The following is a 24,894-nucleotide window of genomic DNA, read 5'->3' as shown; positions in this document are numbered from 1 at the left end:
AAAAGAAAAGTGTCCGTAGAGAGGGTTTCTGTTTTCTGAATCTCTCCACAGAGTAGAAAAGGAGAGAGGCTGAAAACTTCAACTGTATGTTTATTTCTATTTTATTTTCCTTCCACTCAAATAAACCACCATCTATAGCATGAATCTGGGGGAGATAATTTATTTGCAAGCCCAAGAGCGCCATGCCTTTTGTAAAATGCCTTGCCACAAACGCACACAAGCAGACAGCAGCTTTAAGGTTTAGTAAACTACTCTTATTTTAGCCTCAGAAAGCTCTCAAAGGGGAAAAAAATCTATAAAGGCAACAAACAGAACCCTGAAAGGTACAAAGGACTGTAAAGTCTAGGGAACCTGAGGAACTGGAAAGCATTCCCCTCTCCCCTGGAACCCCAGCCCCCCAGCACTTGCCCCTGGTGACCTGACTACTATACATTTCTCCTTCGCCATGTCAAACAGGGAACCGGGAGAGCGCATATAAAATTCAGTTTGTCAGGTGGTCTTCAGCAATAAGTTTTCCTACATCTTAAGGGGTAACCATAAAATAGAATGTTTTTAAACAGTCATATCTGATTCAAAAGTAATTTTTCTCTTGATTTACAATCTTTTGGCAGGAAAACCACTTAATCAATTTAGCTATAAAACAAGTGCAATGTCAACACTGTCAGTAAAAACCTTTCATGCCCTGTTTGTGTCCTTACTTTACTGGCCACAGCATCGGCTACAACAGCATTTTCCAACGTTTTCTCATAGGCCTTCTCTACTTTGGCAACGAAGTCCTTCACAGTTTCACATAGTATCCTTTGAAGAAAAGAAATTGTGCAATTCAGTAAACTCACGAGGCTGATTCCCCCCCCCCATTTATAAATATATTAAAAATAAGCACAAGTAAGCCAACTCTCCAAATACTGAGATCACTTGTATATAAACCCATAACTCTATCTGCTGTTAGGCATGTCCTAGGTAAGTAAGTTCAAGACATTCTAAGTAATGAATGCATACATTAATAAACCTTGCTCTACAGAATTTAAATAAAAGAAACTTTAAGGTAATAACAAGCTTTTGTCAAATATTCAAATTATTTCTCGATAAGAGTATTTTTGGATCCCATTTTAAAAAGCATTACCTCCTAAACATTATATAATTTCATAATAACAGGGCTTGCAGCGTTGATCAAACAAGGATAAATTTGGCACTTATGTTGTCACTGTCACTCGACTATTCATCCTAGTGGTATCTTTATAATACACTGTTCCAGAAGTGAAAAGAGGTTGTATATTATGCTAGAAACCAACCCATCACTTGAATTGAGTTATATTTTTTGTAAATTCATTCATTTTCCCCACTTAAGATAATATGCGAGATTAATTTAATTTAGATCTTGTTAGTGTCAGAAGTATATGGTTTACCTGTTTGTTTCCTTAAATTACATTTGGTTTCTTTGTAATATAAATAGGCTAAAAGAAAAAATGATCTGAAACACTAACAAAATCTGTTTTGCAAAAGTCTTTGGAGCTGGTGTTGGATTAAAAACAATCACCAACAGAAAGGTTCTACATGACCAGCTTTTTGTAGCAAAGGCTAATAGTGATTCTGAAAACAGAAGCAGACTATTTAAAAATAATATGTCTCTTTACCATTGGTATAGATTGAGGAATTTCAAGAAGGGGGAAAAACAGGTTCCAGTACTTATGTTTTCTGCTATACTCACAATTTTCTCTGGTATGTGAGTGACATAATGGTTACATTTCCAGATGCTTAAGATTATGAAATCGAGCCATTCAATAGCTCCATTCAGGATGCTTTCTCTCTCTCCAAACCTTCAACTTTATCATCAAGGAAATAAATGCACTGCTCCTAACTATTTTGGTTTTGTTCGTTGTTTTTTTCGTCAACCATTTCTAGATTTTACTTGGACAAGATATAGTATTTCTTAACCTTTTTGATTGGCTTTTTAAACTAAACTTTCTACAGAGAATCTAGCTTACTGTTTATTAGCGAGGCATTCATGTGCTTCCTATCGAGTTTGTCTTCTTTGTTCATGTACAATATTAAGGCAGGCTGTCATGGATTTCTTCCATGGGCCTCACTGATAGTTCCTCTAAGATGTCCCATTTCTAGAGCGAGGAGACAATGACATTCCTTTCTCTTTATGTAACTCCAAAATAGAGTTTTTTCTTGCCATTATTTCTTTTGGATGTGCGAAACTGCATGTGCTATATAACATTATGATAGCTACATGAGCTGGTACTTTACTAATTCCTAGGGACAGAGCCCACTGGTCCATCCACCTAGGAATGAAAGGGGCAGCCAGGGTGCCCTGCCTCAGCTGCACCGCGTTGCTCAGGGAGATGGGGGCCGAAGGACAGAGGATGATTCTGTGTTAGGAGAATGTTTGCTACATAAGTTGTGGAAAGAATTAGTAGAAATGGTCTATCTTATGGTCCATTAAGTTCCATATTCCAGAGGACATAGGATATTTACACTCCGAAGGTATAAATTAACTTTTTATTATATCTAAATAGTAAATGTACAATTTTAAAAATACGAATAAATATATTTCAAAATAGCCTGATTTCAAAGTCACACCAATTGGGAACTTATAAACTGGAGAAAAAAACCTTTAAGATGTACTTGCTATACTAACACAAAAGACATTTTCCAACTGACACAGTTTCCTACTTTAATACATGAAGATTTCCAGAAAATATGTGCAAAACTAAAATAAAGGTGGAACGTGGGTGTTCCCATAGAGCTAAAATAAATTTAACCCCCTAATTAATCTTTAATTAATGTTAAGACAATTTTGATGAGCTACTTCCAGCACTTTGTCTTTAATTTTGCATTCCTCTGAAGCTGAAGTCAATGGTGTACACCAAGGTACAGCCGAGGCTGACACTAGTACAAAGTTAGCGTGCTTGAAGATTTCCACCATCTCCTCAATTATATACGATCTATACTTCTTATTACTAGTAGCAGTGCCTTCATTTATCAGTTTCCCACTTATTTTTTAAAATGGGGCAAATGACAATAAAATATTCAAAAACTACACTAAGATAAATACAGCGATGGTGCCCAAACATAATCACATATTGGCAGGCAGGGGTCATCCTATGAGAACCTGAGGAATTCGTTCTTCATGCTATATAAAAACTTTAAGTCAGAAATTAAAGGAGATGTGAAAGTATTAATGCCGAATATAGAAACAAACCCTAGCTATCTGTGTGCTCTGAGGAAAGATTCTAACCGCTAGTACCTTACCTCATCCACTCAGTGAGGGGGTCGCTGAAATTCTCTCTAAGGTAAGATTCCAAAACTACAATTCTCTGGGTCTAGGACAGTGGTTCCAGTCTTATTATTTTCCTGCCAGTGATCCCATTTTTTTGAAAAGTTCTGTCCAAAGAACTGCATTAATTTAATAACTTTGCTTTTCATTTTCATTCATGACATCTACGATCGCTAATTAACGCTTTTGATTCTTAGTGCCTCTAATTCTCAGAAGATAATTCACATTACCACACTGAAATGACACAGTTCCCGTCAAAGAAATGTGGACATTATGTTGGTTAACCAATATTAACTATATTAGTTATTCTACTTATTATCTATGCTAATGGAATGTAGCTTTCCCATTAGCATTTTCAACATTTTAAAAATAGTTAAAAACAGCTTAGGCTACTGGGAATCACTATTTCATGAAATAAACATGTTTTAAGAGCATTAAAACAGTCTGCCTTACTATTGTATCATTCAAATGGCAATAGCAAAATAAAGTAGTTCTGTACTGGTGGAGGTTTCAAGGATGTGAATATGTGCCTGTATTAATTTTTCTAATCACTAAGCTGTAGCCTTATGATTTGGGCACTTCACTGCATATATGTCATGCTTTAATAGCAAAAACTTCTTCAAAGCAGTGGGAAACTGTTACAGATTTTACAAGTCTTAAAGAGACATATCACCCAAAGACAATACATGAACTGTGCTTAGATTTTGATTTGAACAAATCCAATGTTTCAAAATAAAAACAAAAACAAAACCCTTTGAGATAACTGTGGGAAATGGACTGAGTAATACAGAACTATTTTTTTTAAAGATTATTAGGTATATATACTGTAAGTGGAATAAAATAATTTCTGGGATTTTTCTTAGAGAGACTGTGGCAAAAAAAAATGGGGCCGTGGGTGGTGTTGCTCAGTGATTAGAGCATTGGCTGCACACCAAAGGGTCTTGGGTTTGATTCCGGTCAAGGGCACGTACCTGGTTTGCAGGTTCTATCCCTGGCCCCCGGTCCAGCGTGTGTGGGAGGCAACCAATCAATGTGTCTCTCTCACACCCATGTTTCTCTCCCCCTCTCTCGCTCTCTCTCTGTCTCTCTTCCTCTCCCTCCCACTCTTCCACTCTCTCTAAAAATCAATGGAAAAAATATCCTCGAGTGGGGATTAACAAAAAAAGAAAAAGAAAGCGGGGAATGTATGACAAAACATTGATAAATACTGACGCAGAGTAACAAGTACAGTGTGAAATCATCACACCAGTCTTTCTACTGTTATGTATGTTTGAAAATGTCCATAACAAAAATTAAGTTAAAAATATACCGTATTATGGGTACAGTGTTATTGCATGTTGTCCTCTCTTTTCCATCTTGAATCTCTTTAAAATTTTAATCTGGGATTGTAAAGACAGGACAGCCAGGCAAGCCTAGGAGTCTAGGTGAGCGAGAGGGGGCCAGGGTTGGAACAGAATCTGCTTAAAGGCAAATGAGCTCGGCAGGGAGAAATCCAAAGCTAATGCTGAGCGCACATCCTAGACAGAGAGCCAGGTCAAGGTAAAAAAAATTCTCAACGTAATTGGGGGAAACATGAGGTGATGATTTAATGATTTAACACAGCACTCTAGTTTATAAAATCTGTTTACTTTATTACTCAACTTAGTTCTCCTAACAGTTCCATGAGGGAGGAAGGACAGGCATTCTTTCCATTCCTGAACCTGATAAGCAGACATAGGTCACAAAGCCAGCAAATGGCTGAGTCTCAACTAGGACCTCAGATTGACTCCTCCAGTACTTAGCGCAACACTGTGACCTACACCAGTGGTTTCCAGGCTGTTTTGCAAAAATATTTCAAAGATTCTACAAATGCTTCATTTAAACTTATTTGGAAATAAAGAATTTAATTTTTAATGCTGGAATAAACATTAGAGATATTAGATACAAGTATGTTAACTTTTACTTCAGAATTCACTAGTTTCGTGCAAATACTGGACTAAAGCATCTTCTATTTTTACTTAATTGAAGGTAATTTCTTTATATCTAAACAAAATACAGAAATGACTTGAAATTGCATTAAATATAAAATCTTAACTGTCATCTATAACCATATTGCTTAATTTCTCTCATAAATTACTAATAAGTTATAATCTTATCCAATTTATTAAAGCCAACAAAACAGAACTTTAATTTTTTTAATATTGGGATTCTGCATAAATTTTCATTTGAAAAAAATTCTCTCTGCTAAAAATGTTATACTTCACAGGTATTAAGTTTAAGACAAGTCATTTGAAAAAATTTCCTCACTGTTTTCCTGTTCCCAATATAGGCAGTTCTTAAATAGTAGTGATTAAGGAAACAATAATTATAATGAAATGTGTTTTCTATATTATACTAATCATAAATACTTTAAAAAAATATATCTTTATTGATTTCAGAGAGAGAAAAGGAGAGGGAGAGAGAGAGATAGAAACATCAATGATGAGAGAGTCATTGATCGGCTGCCTCCTGCACACCCCCTGCTGGGGATCGAGCCCACAACCCGGGCATGTGCCCTGACCGGGAATAGAACCCCGATCGCTTGGATCCTAGGTTGATGCTCAACCACTGAGCCACGCCTGGCCGAGCTATACTTCTTTAAATAGGAACTTAGTGTAATTAAACTCTGAACACTTATTGTACCTTTTTGACAAAAAGTCTTTCGAATTAAGCATTAAAAAATACCCTCTAAATATTCTCCACTGTAAATAAGATGTTCAAGTGATATTTTTAAAATGGAAATTTAGCTTATCTAATTCTATAAGCTACTACAAAGATATGTTTTGGAAAACAAGTCACAGAAAAATAACATCAATGATAAGAACCAGTTTTCCTTTCATTTTCACTCTGTAACTCACTTGGCAGATGACAGGACCACTGCATGTTCATCAGAATTAAGGATTTTTGTAAGATGATCTGCAACCGAGTCTTCATAAATTGTCATCTGAAAAAAATAGAAAAAACTACATTGTGTTATTGTTACTGGCAATTATACAACTCTGCTATTATTGCTTCAAAAATGGGACCATTCGTGACACATGTGACACACGGCAATGGCTAAAATGAATATGTAATACAGTCATTCTACAAAATAAATATTTCCTTTCTGTGAAAGGCTTTTAGTTTCTGGAATTCTTTAACTTATACTCTTGGAAAAATCCGTAAAAGCCCTTTAAACATTTTTTAAATGTCCAAAGTCTGAAAACATAAAGATGTTTGCATAATTGAGTACAAAAATACCAGACAATCTAATAAGCATGGGCCAAAGGCTAGTAGTTTTAAGAGGAAGATCTCCAAATGGCCCATAAACAGCCATCAGGAAAATGTGCAGTAAAGCCACACTGTGACGCCACTATGTATCTGTCAGAATAGCTAAAATGAAAATAACAACCAGAAAATGTCAAGCACTCGCAAGAGCAGTAGAACTCAGACCCTGCTAGTGGAGAGCAAACTGATACACACACTCTACAAAACTGTTGGGTAGTAACTACCAAAGCTGAACATACGCATAATATCGCAGGACCCAGCAACTCAACTTCCACATATATGCCCAAAAGAAATGCAGATGTGTGTTCGGCAAAAGACATGCACCAGAATGTTCACAGCAGCGTTCACTCAATGGCAGAACGGGTGACAAACTGTAGTGTATTTGTGCAGCGGGAAACTACAGGGCAACGAGAACGCGTGATTTACAACTAAGCCACAATACAGGTGAATCTCAAAAAGTGTTAAGTGGAAGAATTCAGAAACAAAGGAGTATATACAAAACGATTCTATTTTATAAAGTACAAAAACAGACAATGAATCTATGCTGTTAGAAGTCAGGATATTGGTTACTGGGCTAGGAGATGGGGGTGGTGAATAAAAGAGGGCACGAGAGGGCCTCACGCGGTGCTGTTAATGCTGCCTTGTGATCTGGGTGTTGATGGCACGGGCTCCTTTAGTTTGTGGAAACTTATCAAGGTGAACATTTATGATATGTGCACTTTTTTGTATGTATAACTCAATAAAGTTTTTTTTAAAATGCTGAATGCACTGTGATACAAGCATGTAAATAAACATTTCTCTCAAATAATCAAATAATCAAATGCCAAAGGAGTCCTATGTCCCCTTTTCTATTTGACTCAAACTTCAACATTCTGTTGAAAGAACGCATCTCCCTAATATATGAAAATGTGCACAATATTTACAGTTTCGTATTAAAAGCCTTTCATCAAATTTTTGCCTCAAATATATTCTATGTCGTATGGCTCAAAAATTTCCATGACCACCCATCTGTTCTATTCAGGCCAGCACCCACTGCTCTCCTGCCTGACTCAGCCTTTCACTGGTTTTTACCAATCAGCATCAGTTTAGTCAGGCTTAAGTGAAGATTCAGCTACCCACTTGCCCATAAAGCCTTCCTGACTAGCCTCTTTCCAAAGGGACCTCATTCACAATTAACATCCAGTTCCACCAGTGGCTAATCAGTAATGTTGTTACTCTTTTAAATTTCTATCTTACTTTTCTCAAAGGCAGACTACATGGGAAAAAAAAAATTTACATGAAAGAAAGTTGGGGAAAGGTTTCACACAATATTGTATTGATTCACAAATCCACTTTATGGATTTCCTGGTCTAAACATTAAAAATTGCATCTTTACAGTTAAGATCAGAAAAATCAAAATTCATCTATTAAAAGGCAAAAAAAGAAAATATACTTTTTAAAAGATTAGTTTTATTTCTTTTCCCTACAGGGTAGATTGCCATAAAGCCTAAGAAGGTAGAAAAAAGTATTAAAAACTATTGTTAATTCCATTTGAATTTACATTAAAAAAATCCAAGTTTTTGTCCATTATATATAAACAAAGGCAAAGAATACAATCTCTTCCAGAGAAAACTGAAATAAAACTATGTCTGAGGATAAAATCATTGATATCACTTACTAACCTATCATGTAGTTATTTAGCAGAGTCATAAAGATAAGGTAATAATAATAGTTAACATTTTTATTGTGTACCAGGCACTGTGATTGTTTTGTATATATTTATCCCATGAGGTGTCCTGTTTCACAGCCAAGGAGTGTGAGGCTCAGGTGAACTGAGTGGCTTGCCCAAGATCCACAGCTAATGAAGAGGGGATAAAGCTGGGGGGCAGGTCTGAGGACACTGGGGCTTTTCCCACCACACTGCCCCCCCCCCCAAGCAAGTCCTGGTCTTTGCTTCACTGTATTTGTTAAATACCAATTTTATCATTTCTCACGTGTATCATTACAGCCTCCTTGTTGGGCTTCCAACATCTCTCCTGCTCCTTTTCAAACCATTCTCCACTTTACAACACTGTTTAAAAAACAACAACAAAAACACAAATGTAGCCCTGGCCGGTGTGGCTCAGTTGGTTGGAGCACTGTCCCATTCACTGAAAGGTCTGGGGCTTGATTCCTAGTCAGGACACATACCCAAGTGGTGGGGTCAGTCCCCAGCTGGGGTGTGTGCAGGAGGCAACTGATGGGTGTTTCACTCTCGAATAGATGTTTCTCTCCCTCTCCCTCACCCTTCCTCTCTCTCTAAAAATCAATAAAAGCATGGCCTCGGATGAGTATTTAAAAAAACACACCAGAAACCACAAATCCGATCGTACCTCATTCCTGCTTAACAATGTCTGAGTGGATCCCTCCTACTTCCCAGATAATGTCAAGACCCTTCAGCTAACAAGGAAGACCTCTATAATTCCCAAGACCCTGCACGACCCATCTGACCCTCCTTTCCTCTTCTGTCCTGTCTTTTGATGCCTTTTCTTTGCGCCACATGTTCTAACACTACAGAATTACATGTAGTGCCCCAAATTTACCAAGGTACTAATTCTCATGCTCTATGTAATGCTCTTTTTCAACTGGCTTATCTCTACTCTTCTTTTGTGCTGAAAACTGAGTTTAGGCACAACTCCCTCTGTAAAGACTTCACTGAACTTGCCAGTCGAAGGATCCTCTCTACTGTGCAACCATTATATCCTGAAAATAACCTAAACATTACTGATAATTTCCTTTTCTAGACCAGAGATTCCTAAACTTGCTGAGTTCAAGGCATTTTTAATGTCTTAATAATTTTATCATAGTGACCTTAAGCCAAAAGAAATACCTAACAGTAGTTAACTCTAAACAACTTAATAAATACTTATATCCTAACAACTTAATAGCCATTTGAAAAAATTATACACACACACATGCATATTAAAAGAAAAAACATCTTATTTCATTCTCAAACAACTAGTTTTAAGCCTCTCAGCATTGTATACATGTGAAACCTTGGAATCAGGTTGCACAGTGATAGTTTTATTTCCTACTCCACACCAAGTTCAGTGTGGTATTTACTTTTTTTTAGCTCAGCAACTCCTGAAAACCCAGCTTCACAAATATGCCATTGAAATATGTAGTGAAGCCTAATGTTTAAACTGTGTCCTATCTCCAGCTAGTAGTTTGCAAAGCACCCAACAGATGTTGAGTTTTCTTTCAACTTAAAAATATCTCATGGTAGCCCTCAGAGCTCGCTGCAGTGCCCTGAGGCTGGCACACAGCTTGGGAACCACTACCCTAAGCTGACTGAAACTAGAGGGTAAGTGTTTTATTTCCAGTCCTGGATACAGACAGGCACTTCATCTTGTTAAATGAATGAAAAAGAATAAAGTTACGATTTCTTTTTTAAAAAAAATATATCTTTATTGATTTCAGAGAATGGAAAGGAGGGGGAGAGAGAGAGATAGAAACATCAACGATGAGAGAGTCATTGATCGGCTGCCTAGCCCGCAACCCGGGCATGTGCGCTGACCGGGAATCAAACCCTGATCTCCTGGATCCTAGGTCGATGCTCAACTGCTGAGCCACGCCTGGCCGGGCTTTAAAGTTACGATTTCTTAGCATGCTATTACTAAGCATCTAGAAAACTGACAGAATTGAGAGGAAAGAACTTTCATTATTCTATCAGAGTAAATTTAAAAATAAACTACTTGATTGAGCCGGCGTGGCTCAGAGGTTGAGCATCGATGTTGGATCCAGGTGATCTCCATTCAAGTCCCGGTCAGGGCACATGCCCAGGATGCAGGCTCAATCCCTATGGGAGGCAGTTGATCAATGACTCTCTCATCACTGATGTTTCTATATCTCTCTTCCTCTCCCTTCCTCTCTCTGAAACCAATAAAGATATATTAAAAAAAACAAACAAATAAACGACTAGGAAGAATTTTGTTTTGACATTTAAGGCCATTCTTCCCTATTTTCAGGGAGATGACTGAGGCACAGTTCTCATTTTCTCCTTGATCACCTTGGCATTAATACACAGGCATCTGTTGACTTACTGGACTTGTAGGATTGGGATACGATACAGAAGAGACCAAAAATAGGTCTCCTGCATCAATAAGCTTTTAATCCAATTGGAAAGCAGTGGGAAGATCTGGCTTCTAAGAAATAGGCAAGGCCAGAGGGCTTTGATGCCAAGATGCTCATCGTTCCAAACAGGTTTGATCTTTAGATCAAAATTTAACAAGAATAATTTTGTTATTCTGCCTTTCCCAGTGCCAGACGACAGTATAATGGTGAGTGTGTATAATAATACACACTGCCTGAACTTTACAGCACAATAGTACCACGATGATGGATGGTGAAGGGGCCATGGGACTCCTGAGGAATAACACAGTACTAGGACTTGGAAGAGAGGGATGGCTGCTTGGAGCAAGTGATACCTAAGCTGACACCCAAGGTAGGAACAGAGGTGAACTAATAAGCTGATGCTAATGGAAGGATACAAATTTATTCACAAAGGGTTAGAGGAAATAACATGATGGGTATGTGGATTGTATGCTAAAACATAAACAATAAATTTTCTAATATTGAATATTAAATAATAGAATCCCTGTTACTGAAGGAAATCATGAAACCACTATTTTCACAATGTTTAAAAAGTACAACACATAGAATTACTTAATTATGGCCGAAAGGAATCAATGAAACTGTCACAATTCCTTAAGTTCTGTGATTCTATGATGCCAGCAGAGTGCTGTCAGTAAGATAATTAGGAAGGTCAACTACCTTTTCTGTCCTTTTAAGGAAAATTTAAAAATAGTAATTTCACAATCATGCATAAAGAAATCCAATATGAATGTTCTATTTAAAAATATATATAAGCTGGCCCTGGCCAGTATGCCTAAGTGGTTAGAGCGTCAGCCCCCATACCCAAGGATCTCGGGTTTGATTCCTGATCAAGGGCACGTACCTCGGTTGCAGGCTCAATCCCTGGCCCAGATTGGGGCACATTCGGGAGGCAGCCAATTGATGAGTCTCTCTCACATTGATGTTTCTCTCCGCCCCCCCTTCCACTCTCTCTAAAAATCAATGGAAAAATATCCTCAGGTGAGGATTAACAAAAAAGAAAAAGAAAATATATATATGCTGAAAAACTACGTTGAACCCACAAAGGAGGTTCAGCTTACTTTTTATTGCAGTTTTCAAAGCAAAAAAGTCACGTGGTGCTGACTGGACAGTGTTGCAGAAGATGGATTTAACCTGCAATCTGAAGGCATTCTATCCCTTTGTTGTGAAATATTTTAATAAGAAACCAAAACAAATGAAGGTCCATTCAAAATATTTTTATATTAAACAAGAGATTTCTTCCATGTAGCTACAATTGTACTTCATATTTAGTGACTATATATGTGATAAAAGTAAACTATCATTTTTTAGTACTAGGAAATAGACATCTCTGAAGTAAGTACAGCAAAAAATTCCCCTTTTGTCTTTTTGGAGAGAAAGTAACATTTACAAAAATACTATTAAGAAAAAAGATGGATTCCTATAAAACACGTATTGTGTTTATAGTTGGGTAAAATAATAATATAAATAAAAATGCTGCTGGAAATAAAATAGTAAATATATTAATCTTTAAGAGTAATTGTCTCTGGGTGGTGGGACTGTAAGATTTTTGTTTTCATATATTTTTATATTTTCAAAATTTTTAGAAGGAGTTTTTGCTACCTTTATATCAGAAAAAGGTTTTTAAAATTCAATTAGCTTCTCTAAGGAAGAGCCCATGTTTCTAGTTACCATTCCTTTCCTTCATTTTTATAAGGTCATAATTTTCTTAATGACAAAAGAAAGATTTTAACTGTAAAATAAACAGATGAAATTTCCTTGAGGGAAAAATAAGGTATCATAGATCAAATGGTCTTAGTGAGTCAGAGAATAATCCTTTGAAAATTTGGTTCTGTTATAAATCTCCAGGGCTTTGAGGTTTAATCAGAATGCTGAATATTTAAGAATGTCTTAAAACTGTAGTTATTAATGGTCTATAGCAAGGATGGAATAAAGTGCTTTGTTTTATCTTGATCAACAGGCTTAACCTGTAGAGCGGTTCTGGTGCTCTCTCAACAGGGCAGGCAGAGCAGGAAGAGAGAAACTCTATAGTATTCTAGCCACAAGTACTGGTGTGTTTGGAGATTGTTTAAGGGAGCTGGGCTAACCCCTAGAGATCACACAGGTGCTCATGCTGAAGCAGACAGTGAGTAAAAACTAACAGGAATCTGTCATCAGGGGCCTTCCCTGGAACCCTGCTGGTCAGAGGAAGAAGGCAGGTGGAATGCTTGGGAGAACTATTGGGGTGACTGAAGGGAAATTTGCATATCTGATGTTTTACACACACTTGTGACGTCATTTAATCCTCATAACATGGTAGTCTCACTTTACAGAGTGAGTGAGTCTCCTAGGCCATGACAGTGAGTGATGTGGCTAAATTCGCATGCCCAGTGTGGGAGTTCATGGAAGGACTCTAACCTAGATCTAAGGATTCCTTCCACTGGAGAGAGAATTATAAGAAGTCAATGAGACCATACCCAAAACAATAAAACATACAATTAAGTAAACATGCTACCCTATCTTGTAAACTTTCTTATTTGTTCAAGATATTCACCCGCATTTTCAAATGATAAATAGGTAAAGGGTTATTAAAGTCTTACATAAAGTTCTTCCGGTGCTCCTGGAGGTTCTGGAAGTAGAGAAGCCTTTGGTGGCAATTTGAGTTCATAGGTCATTATACTCCACCTGAAAAAAGAAAAAATCTTTGGTCTAAAATTCCTTTAAAGTTTAATAAACTGGCTTTGTTCTCACTTCATATACAAAAATATGCACATATATTTATGAACTATGGTTTAGTGTATTCTAAAACAGCCAAATATGATTGACTGTAAATTGTACTTGAAAAATTAAAAAAATAAAACCACCAAATATGGGAAAAGAGATGAAATTTGAGTAATTTCATAAAATGCTGCATTCATAAGTCAAGATTTTCATATCTTATCAATTCTGTGTCTTTGTGACTTCCAAATATTTTAATGCCATGACTCAAAGTAAGAAGTGCGCATGTCTAACACTTCCCTCTTTCACCAGATGCAGTGCATTCTGTTCTCGTGTTTCACCTGTAAAATAATGCTCACTGTAATTTACTAACTAGATTATATAAACTACTAATGGATCACAACCCAAAGTTCTAAAACAATGCCTTAGATTAAATAAATGCATGCTACCTATAAAAATAAATCATTTATCATGTCACAGTCATGCCAAGTCACCTTATACGTGCATGAATTGAAAATCAGCTAATTACCCCTTAAAAATATTAACAGAAATAACTGAAGCAAATTTATTTCAATTAGCTGTAAATATTAATTTCAAACCAAACATTGAATCATTTGGTGTTAAAGAAATCAACTCCAGACATGTATCTAAAATAATAATTTCAGAATTTATTTCAAAATTTGGGAAGAAAGACTGTGTATGGTGTCAATAACAGGATGAGAAATAAAGATTTTACAAAGACACAAAGCATAATAAAAGCAGTACTGTGACACAAATTTTAAGAAAAGCATTTCACAGCTGAAACCAGTGACAAACCAATGACAGAACCTACAAGAAAATTCCAAGATTGGCATCAGTATTAAAAGAGAGCCTAGTGCATCATTCAGACTAATAAGTCTTTGCATAAAAATCCAAATTCCCAGAAAATCCCCTAAAAGACATTTATTATATGTTAAGATGTATAAACTGAATAGTTACTTATAGGTACTATTCAATTCTTGATATGAATATACTATAAAGAAATATATATTTGAGCACAAAAAGCCATTCATTCATCCATCCATCCATCCATCCATCCATCCATCCATCCATCCATCCATCCATCCATCCGTGCATGCAAGAGATACTCAACATCTCAAAGTGACAAACAGTATTCCAGGGTCTGGAAATACAATTGTGAGTAAGACTTCCCTAATGAAGCTTATATTCTAATACAGAAAACAGATATAACACAAGAAACACATAAAATAAGTAAACCCTGTAAATATCCAAATAGGGAGAACCACAACTGGAAACAAGAAAGTCAAGCTCCTTATAGCTGGAAATACTTCTCTGGTCAAAGGACAGTTAAAGACTCTGGAAAGAAATTCACCCAAATTTCTTATGTTTTTGCAGGTCTGTATCAAGGAATTTCACCATGAGGGAACTATTTCTCTACTGACCACCTGGAGAAGTTAATTTTTATAACAACGAGGGAAAAGCATACACAAGGTAGAGGAAACCCCTAGCAGCACTACCTAGGATGATATGAGAATGTGGTTTTAAATTTGCAACAATAAGCCCTTTAAAATACCCTGTGTAGTTTGGTGAGCATAGAATTGGGCAGTTGTCTGAGAAATCACCTCTGGGCTCCTTTAAAGACTGGAGGTTGAATCCACTTTATGCACCCAAACTACTGGGGTATACCTCTGACCTTGTAAATTATATAAATGTCTAACCACTATGTTGTACTCTTGAAACTAATATAATATTGAGTGTCAACTGCAAATTTAATGGAAAAAAATTTTTTAAAGAGTGTTTCGGATAAACAGAAAAACACTCTACAGTCCAGCTCTTTTAAATGTTCTTTCAGCAAAAGAATCAACCACTTCAACATTACCTTATGACAGGCAAGGTTACAATTAATTAGGTTATAGCTCATTTGAGAGTAATTACATTTCAGATTGGCGGCTCCCTGATGAGATTTAACAAATTTTCGGGAAGAGTTCCGCAGATGGCTAATCCTATCAAAGTTGTTTTGATTCATGCTAACTCAAGTTTATAAGGATATTTTGACATTTGTCTTCTTATGGGGGTGGGGAGTTTATTGCTCATTGTGTCATATTGTTCCCTATGTCCAAATTCTAAACACCTCCTTCAGAATGCTCAGGGTACACACGCTGTGATTTCTTTTTCATATGTGGAGTATTTAGAGAGAAAGCAGTGAAGAGATGCGATCAAGGGGACTATAAACAGTGGTAGCTCCTTCAGATGCAGTTGTCTTCCTAACACTTCCCTGTCTCTGGGAAAGGATTCTTTTTTATTATTTAGTTCTTTGTTGGTTTAATTCATTCTTATAGGTATAATTAAGAAGAGATATTCTAACAAATCTAAAGTTTATAGGTCTTTTTGAGCTTTAATGAAACCACAAGATGATACTCATCAAAAGCCTCTCTCCCCAAATTAACTATTTAAAGCTTTCTTCTGACCTAAACAGCAACTTAAAGTCATTAGTATCAACATAGACTTCTATCTTTAAAATAGCATATTCTCAGTTTTTGCTATAATTCACTCACTCAAAAAATATATTTCTTGAGTGACTGACTGGGCTCTGTTCTATACCTCAGAGGTGAGAGAGTGGACAAGACCAGGAAGTCTCTGCAGTCAAGGGGCTTTCAGTCAGTAAAATTTAACTTGTCAAAAAATGATTTCTGTATGTCATTTTCAAACTATGTTTAGAAGAGAATTCACTTTTACCTGTCCAACATTTTGGTACTGGCTCGTTCCAGCTTCTCTAGTATCTGGGGAAGTTGAGTGTCATCATCGTATGAACCTCCCCAGCCAAGAACCCGGGCAAGGTCATTTCCAGTACCCAAAGGTAACACTCCCAGTTGACACTAGAAGAGAGCACAACAGGGAGACCTCAGGCAAGGTGAGAAACAGGGGCTAATACAGGTATACAGTTCTCTGGTTAGCCAGTGAGTATACATTCATTTTAGTTAACAATGAAAAGAATTAGTACTTGCCTGTTTATTCAAGTTGAGCTTATCGATTTCTGACAAAACCCAACCTACACTTCCATCTCCTCCACAAACAAGAATCCGGAAATTGTCGAACTTCTGGAATAACCTTAAACTGAAAGTAAAAAGTGTTTTACTTAATATAAATAAAATTCTCTTTCTCTAATTCTTTGTTATTCTGCATTTATTGGTATTCATGTTCAGGTTAAATATAAGAACTTATATATTAATTATACTATAAAGTTAATTTAAGTACAATTTTAACTCAAGAAAACCTCTTAATCATAAAGATCAAAGGGGATTATAAGTAGAAATGAAGGTAAAATTAGAAGGAAAGGGAAGAAAGAAATGAGAAAACAAAAAAAAAGAAACATAGCCCAGCAAAGAGAATAAGAGGTGATATATGATGGGGAAAGTAGTGATTTTTCTCTTTCCATTATAAAGCTGTGTTATTTCCTTAAGCATAGCAGATTACAAACCAGGGGTGGGGAATCTGGGGCACTGTTGCTGTTGAGTGGTACTTGAAGTGGTTTGTAAAGAGATCCCCAAACCTTGTCAATGTGTCATTTTCTGCACTCCCCGTTGGATTGTTCTCTTCTCCTAGTCTCAGGTCAATCTTTTTACTTCTATCTTTCTTCCTCTCAACTTCTGACATGTCCCACCTTCTGAATGTACCTTTATATACCCTCATGTATTGTGGGAAATCTAAAAAGTATGTTATAGAGACAATCTCAAGAAGTTTAACAAATAGACTTCCTTGGGTGGGAAAAATGAATGTCAAGGATGTAAGATGTTGGAACTATCAAGGATTATAAAACAAATGTACTAGAAAGGAGGAGACAAAGCTAACTAGCAATGGAAGAGACAAAGGTGAGAAGAGAGGCCAGATGAGGAAATCCCAGGACCCAAACAAAGGGAAGAGGAGGATGTCCAAGTAGATAAGGAGTTGGGTACACACAAAAATGGTCAACACCCCGTGACCAGAAGGGGCTGAACTTAGCAAGAAAAAGACAATGGAAATAAGAAGGAAGACTCTGAAGGGACAAAAGTGAAAAGGGGCACAAAAAGAGACTGAGGAGAGAAATACAGGAGACAAGAAAGTCTAAAAATACCCATTTTGCCCTAGCTGGTTTGGCTCAGTGGTTAGAGTATCAGCCTCTGGACTGAAGGGTCCTGGGTTCAATTCCCTCCAAAGGCAGGTACCTCTGTTACAGGCTCAGTCCCTGGCCCCAGTCAGGGTATGTGCGGGAGGCAACCAATTGATGTTTCTCTCTTTCTCTGTCTCTCTCTCTCCCCCTTCCACAATCTCTGACAAACAGTGAGGATTGAAAATTTAAAAAATAAAAATAAATCCCCATTTTTACTTCTATGTTCATGTGTTAAGGTGATGGTGGAACCCTAGAGAAAGCCTGAGCTGGCATAAGTAAGTCATATAGAGAGAAATTGCTGGGCTCTGGTTCAAATGACACCGTATCAGCTCTTCAACAAAAATCATATACATACACTAAAAATGAACTGAAAGTGCCTCAAGGTGTATTTTCCCTCACTGAAAATATTATTAAATTCTTCTCAAATTTTATGTTAAATGACATTCCAGAAAGCTAAAACAATCAAGAAAAGTCTTTCTTTGCCATTTGTAGGAAGTGAGTCAAATCCTTGAGGAACTGACCCAGAGACCCATGATAGTATCTGTGCTTTAGTTAAATAATTGATTGTATTAACACACATAAATCAATACTAGCCTTCCATGCAAATTATTTTCTAAAGTTATTTGTATTTCTATATTTACACGTTTATCTTTCTTAGAACTCAGCACACTGTGACTGCTTGTCTGGTGTAAGATAATAGTCTAAAACACTTTCTAAACAAATTTTGGAATTTTTAGCACATAAGGAAGTGATATAAATATCAAAAAGGTTGTGCTAACTTTATAATTAAAACTTTTAATATGTTTTTTGTTGATTTTAGAGAGAGGAAGGGGGAGAGACAGAAACATCTATGAAGTAAGAGAGTCATTGATCAGCTGCCTCCTGCAGGCCCTCTCCTGGGGATGGAGCCTGCAACCTGGGCATGTGCCCTGACTTGGAATCCAACCGTGATCTTCCCGTTCCTGGGTCAACGCTCAGCCACTGAGCCACCCTGGCCAGGATATAATTAGAACTTTTAAAAAAGGAGGAGTGGGAAGATCAACACAGAGATGTCTAGATGAATCTCCAATTTTCATGAACTGAAAAGCCAGGCATATTTAATACTCAGTGTTACATTTCATTTAAAAGGGACTTATCAATAATCAATTACCCTAAATAAGGACCTCCATTCATCAAATCAAACACCTGAGCCGGATTTAGTATCTGCTTAAACCGTCGAAGGAACTTTACTCCCTGATTATCTCCACTCTTTGAGTTGACAAAAACCAGTAGAGGGCTAACACAGAATGAAAATGTTGCTCTACAGAAACCTGTAAAAAACATAGGACAAGATCAGTATGTGCAGCTTCCTCTCTTAGAGTGTTAACAAAAATTCAGAGAAGAGAAATTCATAAAAATAAAGAACCAGGTTCATTACTTTAACAATGTTACAAATTAGCCCCCCAAATGGAGATAGGTTTATTATTTACATACTAAGACTACAGAAGGTGTTTTAAAATATGCTCTAAAATGAAAAATCATAACAAAGATGGCAAAAGTATTAATCAGAGGTAATCTGAGATATATGACCTGACTTAACAATTATAAGAAAACCCAATCACAGTCTATATTTTCGTATTTAGTACTATAAAATACTTCAACTGCTCCTTGATGAGACCTGAGCAAATACCTTAAAATTTACAATACACAACAGAACCTTGATATATCAGGGCTTGTGGAGGGGGGGCTTTAATAGCACAGGTATTTTTTTTTTAAATCACATATTTTAAGACTTATAACCTCATATCTACAAGATCAACTGGCATAATTTATATAAAAAGTTTGAAAATCAAAATGCACTTTATCAATGCAAAACATTAATAGCATATGGTAAAAAGTCTTTCATAATATGGTTTTCTTAGAAGGAAGTTATTAATATGCTAGTTCAAAACTAGTGTTGTAAACAGGTTCCCTAGCATTTACAACTAAGTTGTAAGATTCTGAAAGAAGTGAATAAACTTATAGTAATAAGTTCCTGCAGTGAAATAAGAAAAAAGATTTCTAAAGGAGATATGCTAATGGGCAGTTTCTATATGGAGGAAAAAACACTTATAAAAAATTAACCTTTTCAGATTACATTTCAGTACAGAATGTGATTGCATTTTATTTGCTGAAATGTAAAATCTAAGAGTCTTATACACAGAGATTTCACCAATGTGTTAATAGCTATGTTAAACTTTTAATTTTAAAATGTTCTTTCAAAAATTAAATGTACTGTTCAACAATTTAAATAGAATTAGTATATAAAAACTGACAGTAACCCGTTATAATTCTATTTATTCTAGGAAAATAAATGTACATATCAACTTTCAATATACCAGGAATATACGTTTTTACACTACTGCTACATACCATCAGAATCAGTGCTGTTTAGTGCAATTGGAGGTATGATAGACACTTTACATTGGCCAAGTGGACATACAGGATGGTATAAGTCTTTACAGGCAGTGTGTACCTAATAACAAACAAATAAACTTTTAAGAATCATCAAAACAAATCTATATTTAATGTTATAAATTATATCTAAGGAACTGATAATCTGAGGATCAGTTACATCACAAAATGTTCAGTAATTCATAAATTAATGGCACAAAATTTATGCTTCTAAGGAATGAGCTAGTCATTTTAGAGATGGGAATTTTATTTTGCCTGTGTAGCTTATTTTCATGATTGTCTCAGGCAAGTGGTATCTAGTCAATAAAGGTTTGTGAAGGCAAGGAGAGGGGAAGAGAAGAGAAAGGAGTGCAGAGGAAGGGAAGGAAAGAGAGGCAGGGAGAGAGGAAGGAGAGAAGCTAACCAGTATGTACTAATATCACTGTCCATTAAAAAAACTGATGACCTCTACCTTATAAAATTCTTATAGAATTTAATGAAAATAAATAAAATCTGTTATATTTCCACCTTTTCTGTAATGATCCTATAACTTTCTATTCACACCTCTTTTATAACACTGTCATGTCATTATAGTTACAAGTACATCCATGCCTATTCTCTCAGCGAGACTTCTGGCCTTGCAAGCAAAAGGAAAAGGTCCTATCATTCTACACTCCTCTTGGAAAGTGATGTACATCAGAGGCACTCAGTAAATGTAGAAACAAAGTTTCATGGTCACTCAAGATACTACTGAGAACAAAAAACACGGGGCTAAGTTACTTAATGAGTAGTAGCAGGCAACTTAGAAATTCTATGTACTCAGGTCCAGAACCTTTAAATGTGCTAACCAGCTTGGCCCAAGTGGCTACGTTGGTTGAGTGCACTGAAAGGTTGTCAGTTTGATTCCCAGTCAGGGCACATACATGAGTTGCCACCCCCAGCGTTCTTCGGTGAGTATTGGGAAAAAAAATGTTCTAACCAGTAAAAGCAGACACTGCATAAAACACTTAATATGGCATTATTTCATTAGTCCTTTTAGAAAAACGGTGTATTAATTAAACACGTATTTAACCAAACTTTTGGGGAAATAACTAAAATTTAGTAATAGTAATTCTTGTTCTGCTGATGACCTTAATTTTGGACAGTTTCCTAATATGATTTATAATAATTAATAATCCAAGTTGATTTTAGAAAAACAAGCATGCATAGATAAGTTTAAAAGGAATAAAAAATACATAAAAATAGAGCAAAACAGAAAAATATAGCAATGTTAAATGAGAAAAGTGGAAGATAAAATTGTACCTTCACTATTTTTACAGGAAATGTAAACTATGCCCAGAGGCTAGACAACAGGTGGAAAAATTAGGAGTTGGCTCATTAGGGTTGTGGAACTATGGATGGGCTGGGTAGGTTTTTAACCAGATGACTATATTTAGACACTAAGTATTCTGCTCTTAGAAACTCCCATTTTAAAGTCAAAATAATATATACACAGATGGATGAGAGTGTATAGGGAATACAGACTAAGGGGGGATGTTAACAAAGGTGATGGTGGCTCAGACCCAGCATATCTAACTGACAGAGTAGGGCAGGAATGAAGAGGGAAAAGACATTCCAGAATGCCCCCTTCTATAATCTATAATAATATAATTAATGAAATCTTTTAAAGGTGGGGGGCAAACAGAATGAGCAAATAAAAAGCCTAATTTACTCCTATTGTTAAAGCTTAAAACTACTGAATAAATACAAGTAGAAACCTGTATATTGTAGGTAAAGACAATTTATATAATACTTTTTAAAAAATACCTCACCACGTGATCTTTTTAAAAAAAAAATTAGAAAAAACAACTTCAAGCTGAAGTTCTTGAAGTAGAGAATTAGACTTCATTAAATGTGGAGTAATAATAGTAGTAGGTGCTTATATTATTGGCTGTCCCCCACAAAAAGAGAATGAAAATTTAAAATCTTGGTTAGAGAGCACTCCTTTTAATTAAGGAATAGCAAAAGATGGTTTTAGGGGTTGGGGTTGCACTAAAACTCCAAGGAGAAATAGACTATATTAATGTAGCCTATATTATATTAAATGGGATAAGATAAATAAAAAGTAGCACCAATGGCTAACAAAAGAGGCAACTGAACCCCGGCCGGGTGGCTCGTTGGTTGGAGCGTTGGCCAACACACCAAAAAGGTTGCAGGTTTGATTCCTGGTCAGGGTGTTTCTCTCTCACATCAATGTTTCCTTCCTTCCCTCTCTCTCTCTCTGTCTCTCTCTCCCTTCTTCTCTCTCTAAAATCAATAAACATATCCTCAGGTGAGAATTTTTAAAAAAAGAGGCAGCTAATGAAGAACAACAAAAGCATGAGGACAAAGAGAATCATGTTTGATTTAAAAATGAAAAGGAAGTAGATTACCTATTAGGCCTGACTAAAATATTATAGGGCTTATTTTCCTCTGTGGCCTATGGAATGGATCTCATTATGGAGTCAACATGTCACACATCTCTTACATTTGCAGATCTACACCATACTTACTAAAAGCAATGATTTCCCCCCCCACCCTTTTGGGAGTGGTAGGCGAGCTGACTTCTAAGACTCAAAACAAAACAAACAAATCAGCCCCGATGCAAGGCAAGCACTGTCAGAGCTGCACAGCGTCACCCAGAGCTAAGATAAGGACTCAGTTATTGCCACCCTGCCCTGCCATCTTTTAGCCCCCGCCACCTCTGAGTGGCCCTAGCTCCCCTTGAGTTCCTGCTCTGACTGCCCACAGGCAGTGCGGAGGCCCAGTCCTCGGTCCAGCACAGATGAACTTCCCACTGGCTCCACGATATGTCGCATCAACTCTTTCTTGCACGTGCAAGAAAGTTTTAAAATATTTAATTAAATGCCGAGTTCAACATGTGGCCTACTGAACTTGGCACTCTGTCAGAGAACATAGACAGCATTGTAGCAAAATTACATTTTGTAGGTCAATCAAAATTTGATGCTTTCTATATGCTACACATATAGGACTAAAGCGTAATGAAAAACAATAAAACTGTGGGGAAGAGATCTTTAGACAAAGGATATATAAGAGTAAGTATTACAAAAAGGATATTTGAAAAAGTAACCAAGCAGGAAGGAATACATCGTGAAAAAGATGAACATAAATTATTTGCCTCTAAATCACATACATGTAAAAGTTATGAAAAGAAGCTAACAGAAAAGGACTCTCACCATCATTTTACACCAAAGGCATTTCCAATCCTGTAGACGAAGAACACTGCCACACGTTTTGTCACAGACAACACACTTGGCACTCACAGGCAAGTTACCCTCTAGCCACTGGTGAGGCATCGCCACCTGCGCAGCAGGAATAAAAGAGTGAAATTAAAGACTGTGGAGGGCACCATTCTTACCCGAGGAAGATATACAACTATTTCTTACCCCATGAAATCAATAATATACATCATTCATGGCATACACTTATTTTACCCCACATTTACTGAGCATGTACTATGCCCCAAGCACTACAGAGGTACAAAGATAGGTAAGACTAGATCCCTGGCCTTCAAGATTTGTAGTCTAGGTGAGGAGAAAGGCACGGAAAAGGCATCATCACAGAGATCACAAAGTGCTATTCTATACACAAGGTACAATGGAGAAAGATTTGAAGGAGGGGGCACTGTTGACAGGAGGTCCCAAAGTCTGAAGAATAAAGATCTGAGAAAACAGCTGAAGTGAACCTTAAAAAACACCTTAGTGGGTCAGGTGAGGGTCGACACCACCAGCGCAGCACAACCACCACTCCTAAGCCCTATTCACATTTCTATTAAAATTGAAGAGCTGAAGGAGCCTATGAAGGATCTAATTGAAAATAAAAACTCATAATTAACCAAATTCTCCCATTCAATACTAACAGCAAATGCTCCCGCTTAACGCTGTCCTTACTTTCCACTGGGCAGAAAGAGAGAGAAGAGGCGCTGGGGAGAGAGCAGACAGAGGGCCTACCCCGTCTTCGTCCTCCAGGATGTCCTTCCCAACCGAGGCCAGGGTCGTCCACTTGCAGTTATTTGTGGCCCTCACTGCACACCTTTTGTGGGCCTTGAATTTACAGACTAAAAAACAAAGGAAACCATTTCTAAATGAGTGTGTACTTTTAGATCAATGATGAAAGGCAATCACAGCATGAAATTTTACAGGGGTGGAGGGTAAAAGGAAAACAAAATTTAAAAAGGTTAAGTTACTGTTCCACATTAGTAATGGTATTCTATACAGCAAACATGGCCATGCATTCATGAAGCACTCTGATCAAGCTATGAATCGCTACTTTGATTCCATTTAGTCATAAAAACAGAAAGGAAATAAATACAAAAGAATCAGTGCCTAAGGAGAAAGGAAACAACATACACACATACATAGAACTAAATAAAATTCAGTAATACATGGGTGCTAGTAACATCCCATTTTTCTCTTTTTTCAAATATATTTTTATTGATTTTGGAGAGGAAAGGAGACGGAGAGAGAGAGAGAGACATCCATGATGAGAGAGTCGTTGATCGGCTCCCTCCTGCAGGCCTCCGACTGGGGATCGAGCCCACAACCCAGACATGTGCCCTGACCGGGAATCGAACCTCGATCTCCTGGATCCTAGCTCGATGCTCAACCACTGAGCCACGCCTGGCTGAGCAACATCCCATTTCATATTCTGCATACTAATTACATAAATGTGTTCAGTTTGTGAAAAATCCAATGAGATTAAAATACTTAATTTACTGATACTTAAAATAAAAAGCGTGAAAATACCATTAAGATAAAAAGCAAGATAATTCAAAGGAGTTTTAAACTGCAAGTATGTCAAGAAATTATCCAGGCATCATGGGAAATAGGCTGATAAGGGTCACGAAGACGACACAGTCCTTTGAAAGCCTTGTGTTGAAACGACTACATAAATAATGTAG

At 36.8% G+C, this 24,894-nt stretch overlaps 1 protein-coding gene across 5 annotated transcripts in view; it reads right to left on the bottom strand.

The window, feature by feature from the left end:
• DGKH (diacylglycerol kinase eta) overlaps positions 1 to 24,894 on the bottom strand; it is a 169,310-nt gene that overhangs the window by 40,134 nt on the left and 104,282 nt on the right. For all 5 annotated transcript variants that reach the window (XM_081128802.1, XM_081128800.1, XM_081128803.1 and 2 more), the window contains exons 7-15: positions 23,945 to 24,051; positions 23,171 to 23,296; positions 19,935 to 20,037; positions 18,694 to 18,853; positions 16,402 to 16,510; positions 16,133 to 16,272; positions 13,279 to 13,363; positions 6,160 to 6,245; positions 699 to 798 (exon numbers count right to left, since the gene is read on the bottom strand). In XM_081128802.1, coding sequence (XP_080984928.1) covers positions 699 to 798; positions 6,160 to 6,245; positions 13,279 to 13,363; positions 16,133 to 16,272; positions 16,402 to 16,510; positions 18,694 to 18,853; positions 19,935 to 20,037; positions 23,171 to 23,296; positions 23,945 to 24,051 — 1,016 coding nt within the window. The remainder of the gene's footprint in view (positions 1 to 698; positions 799 to 6,159; positions 6,246 to 13,278; positions 13,364 to 16,132; positions 16,273 to 16,401; positions 16,511 to 18,693; positions 18,854 to 19,934; positions 20,038 to 23,170; positions 23,297 to 23,944; positions 24,052 to 24,894) is intronic.

Source organism: Miniopterus schreibersii, assembly GCF_964146895.1.
Source record: "Miniopterus schreibersii genome assembly, chromosome: 2".
NCBI classification, from domain to species: domain Eukaryota; kingdom Metazoa; phylum Chordata; class Mammalia; order Chiroptera; family Miniopteridae; genus Miniopterus; species Miniopterus schreibersii.
This window is presented reverse-complemented; position numbering and strand designations above follow the sequence as displayed.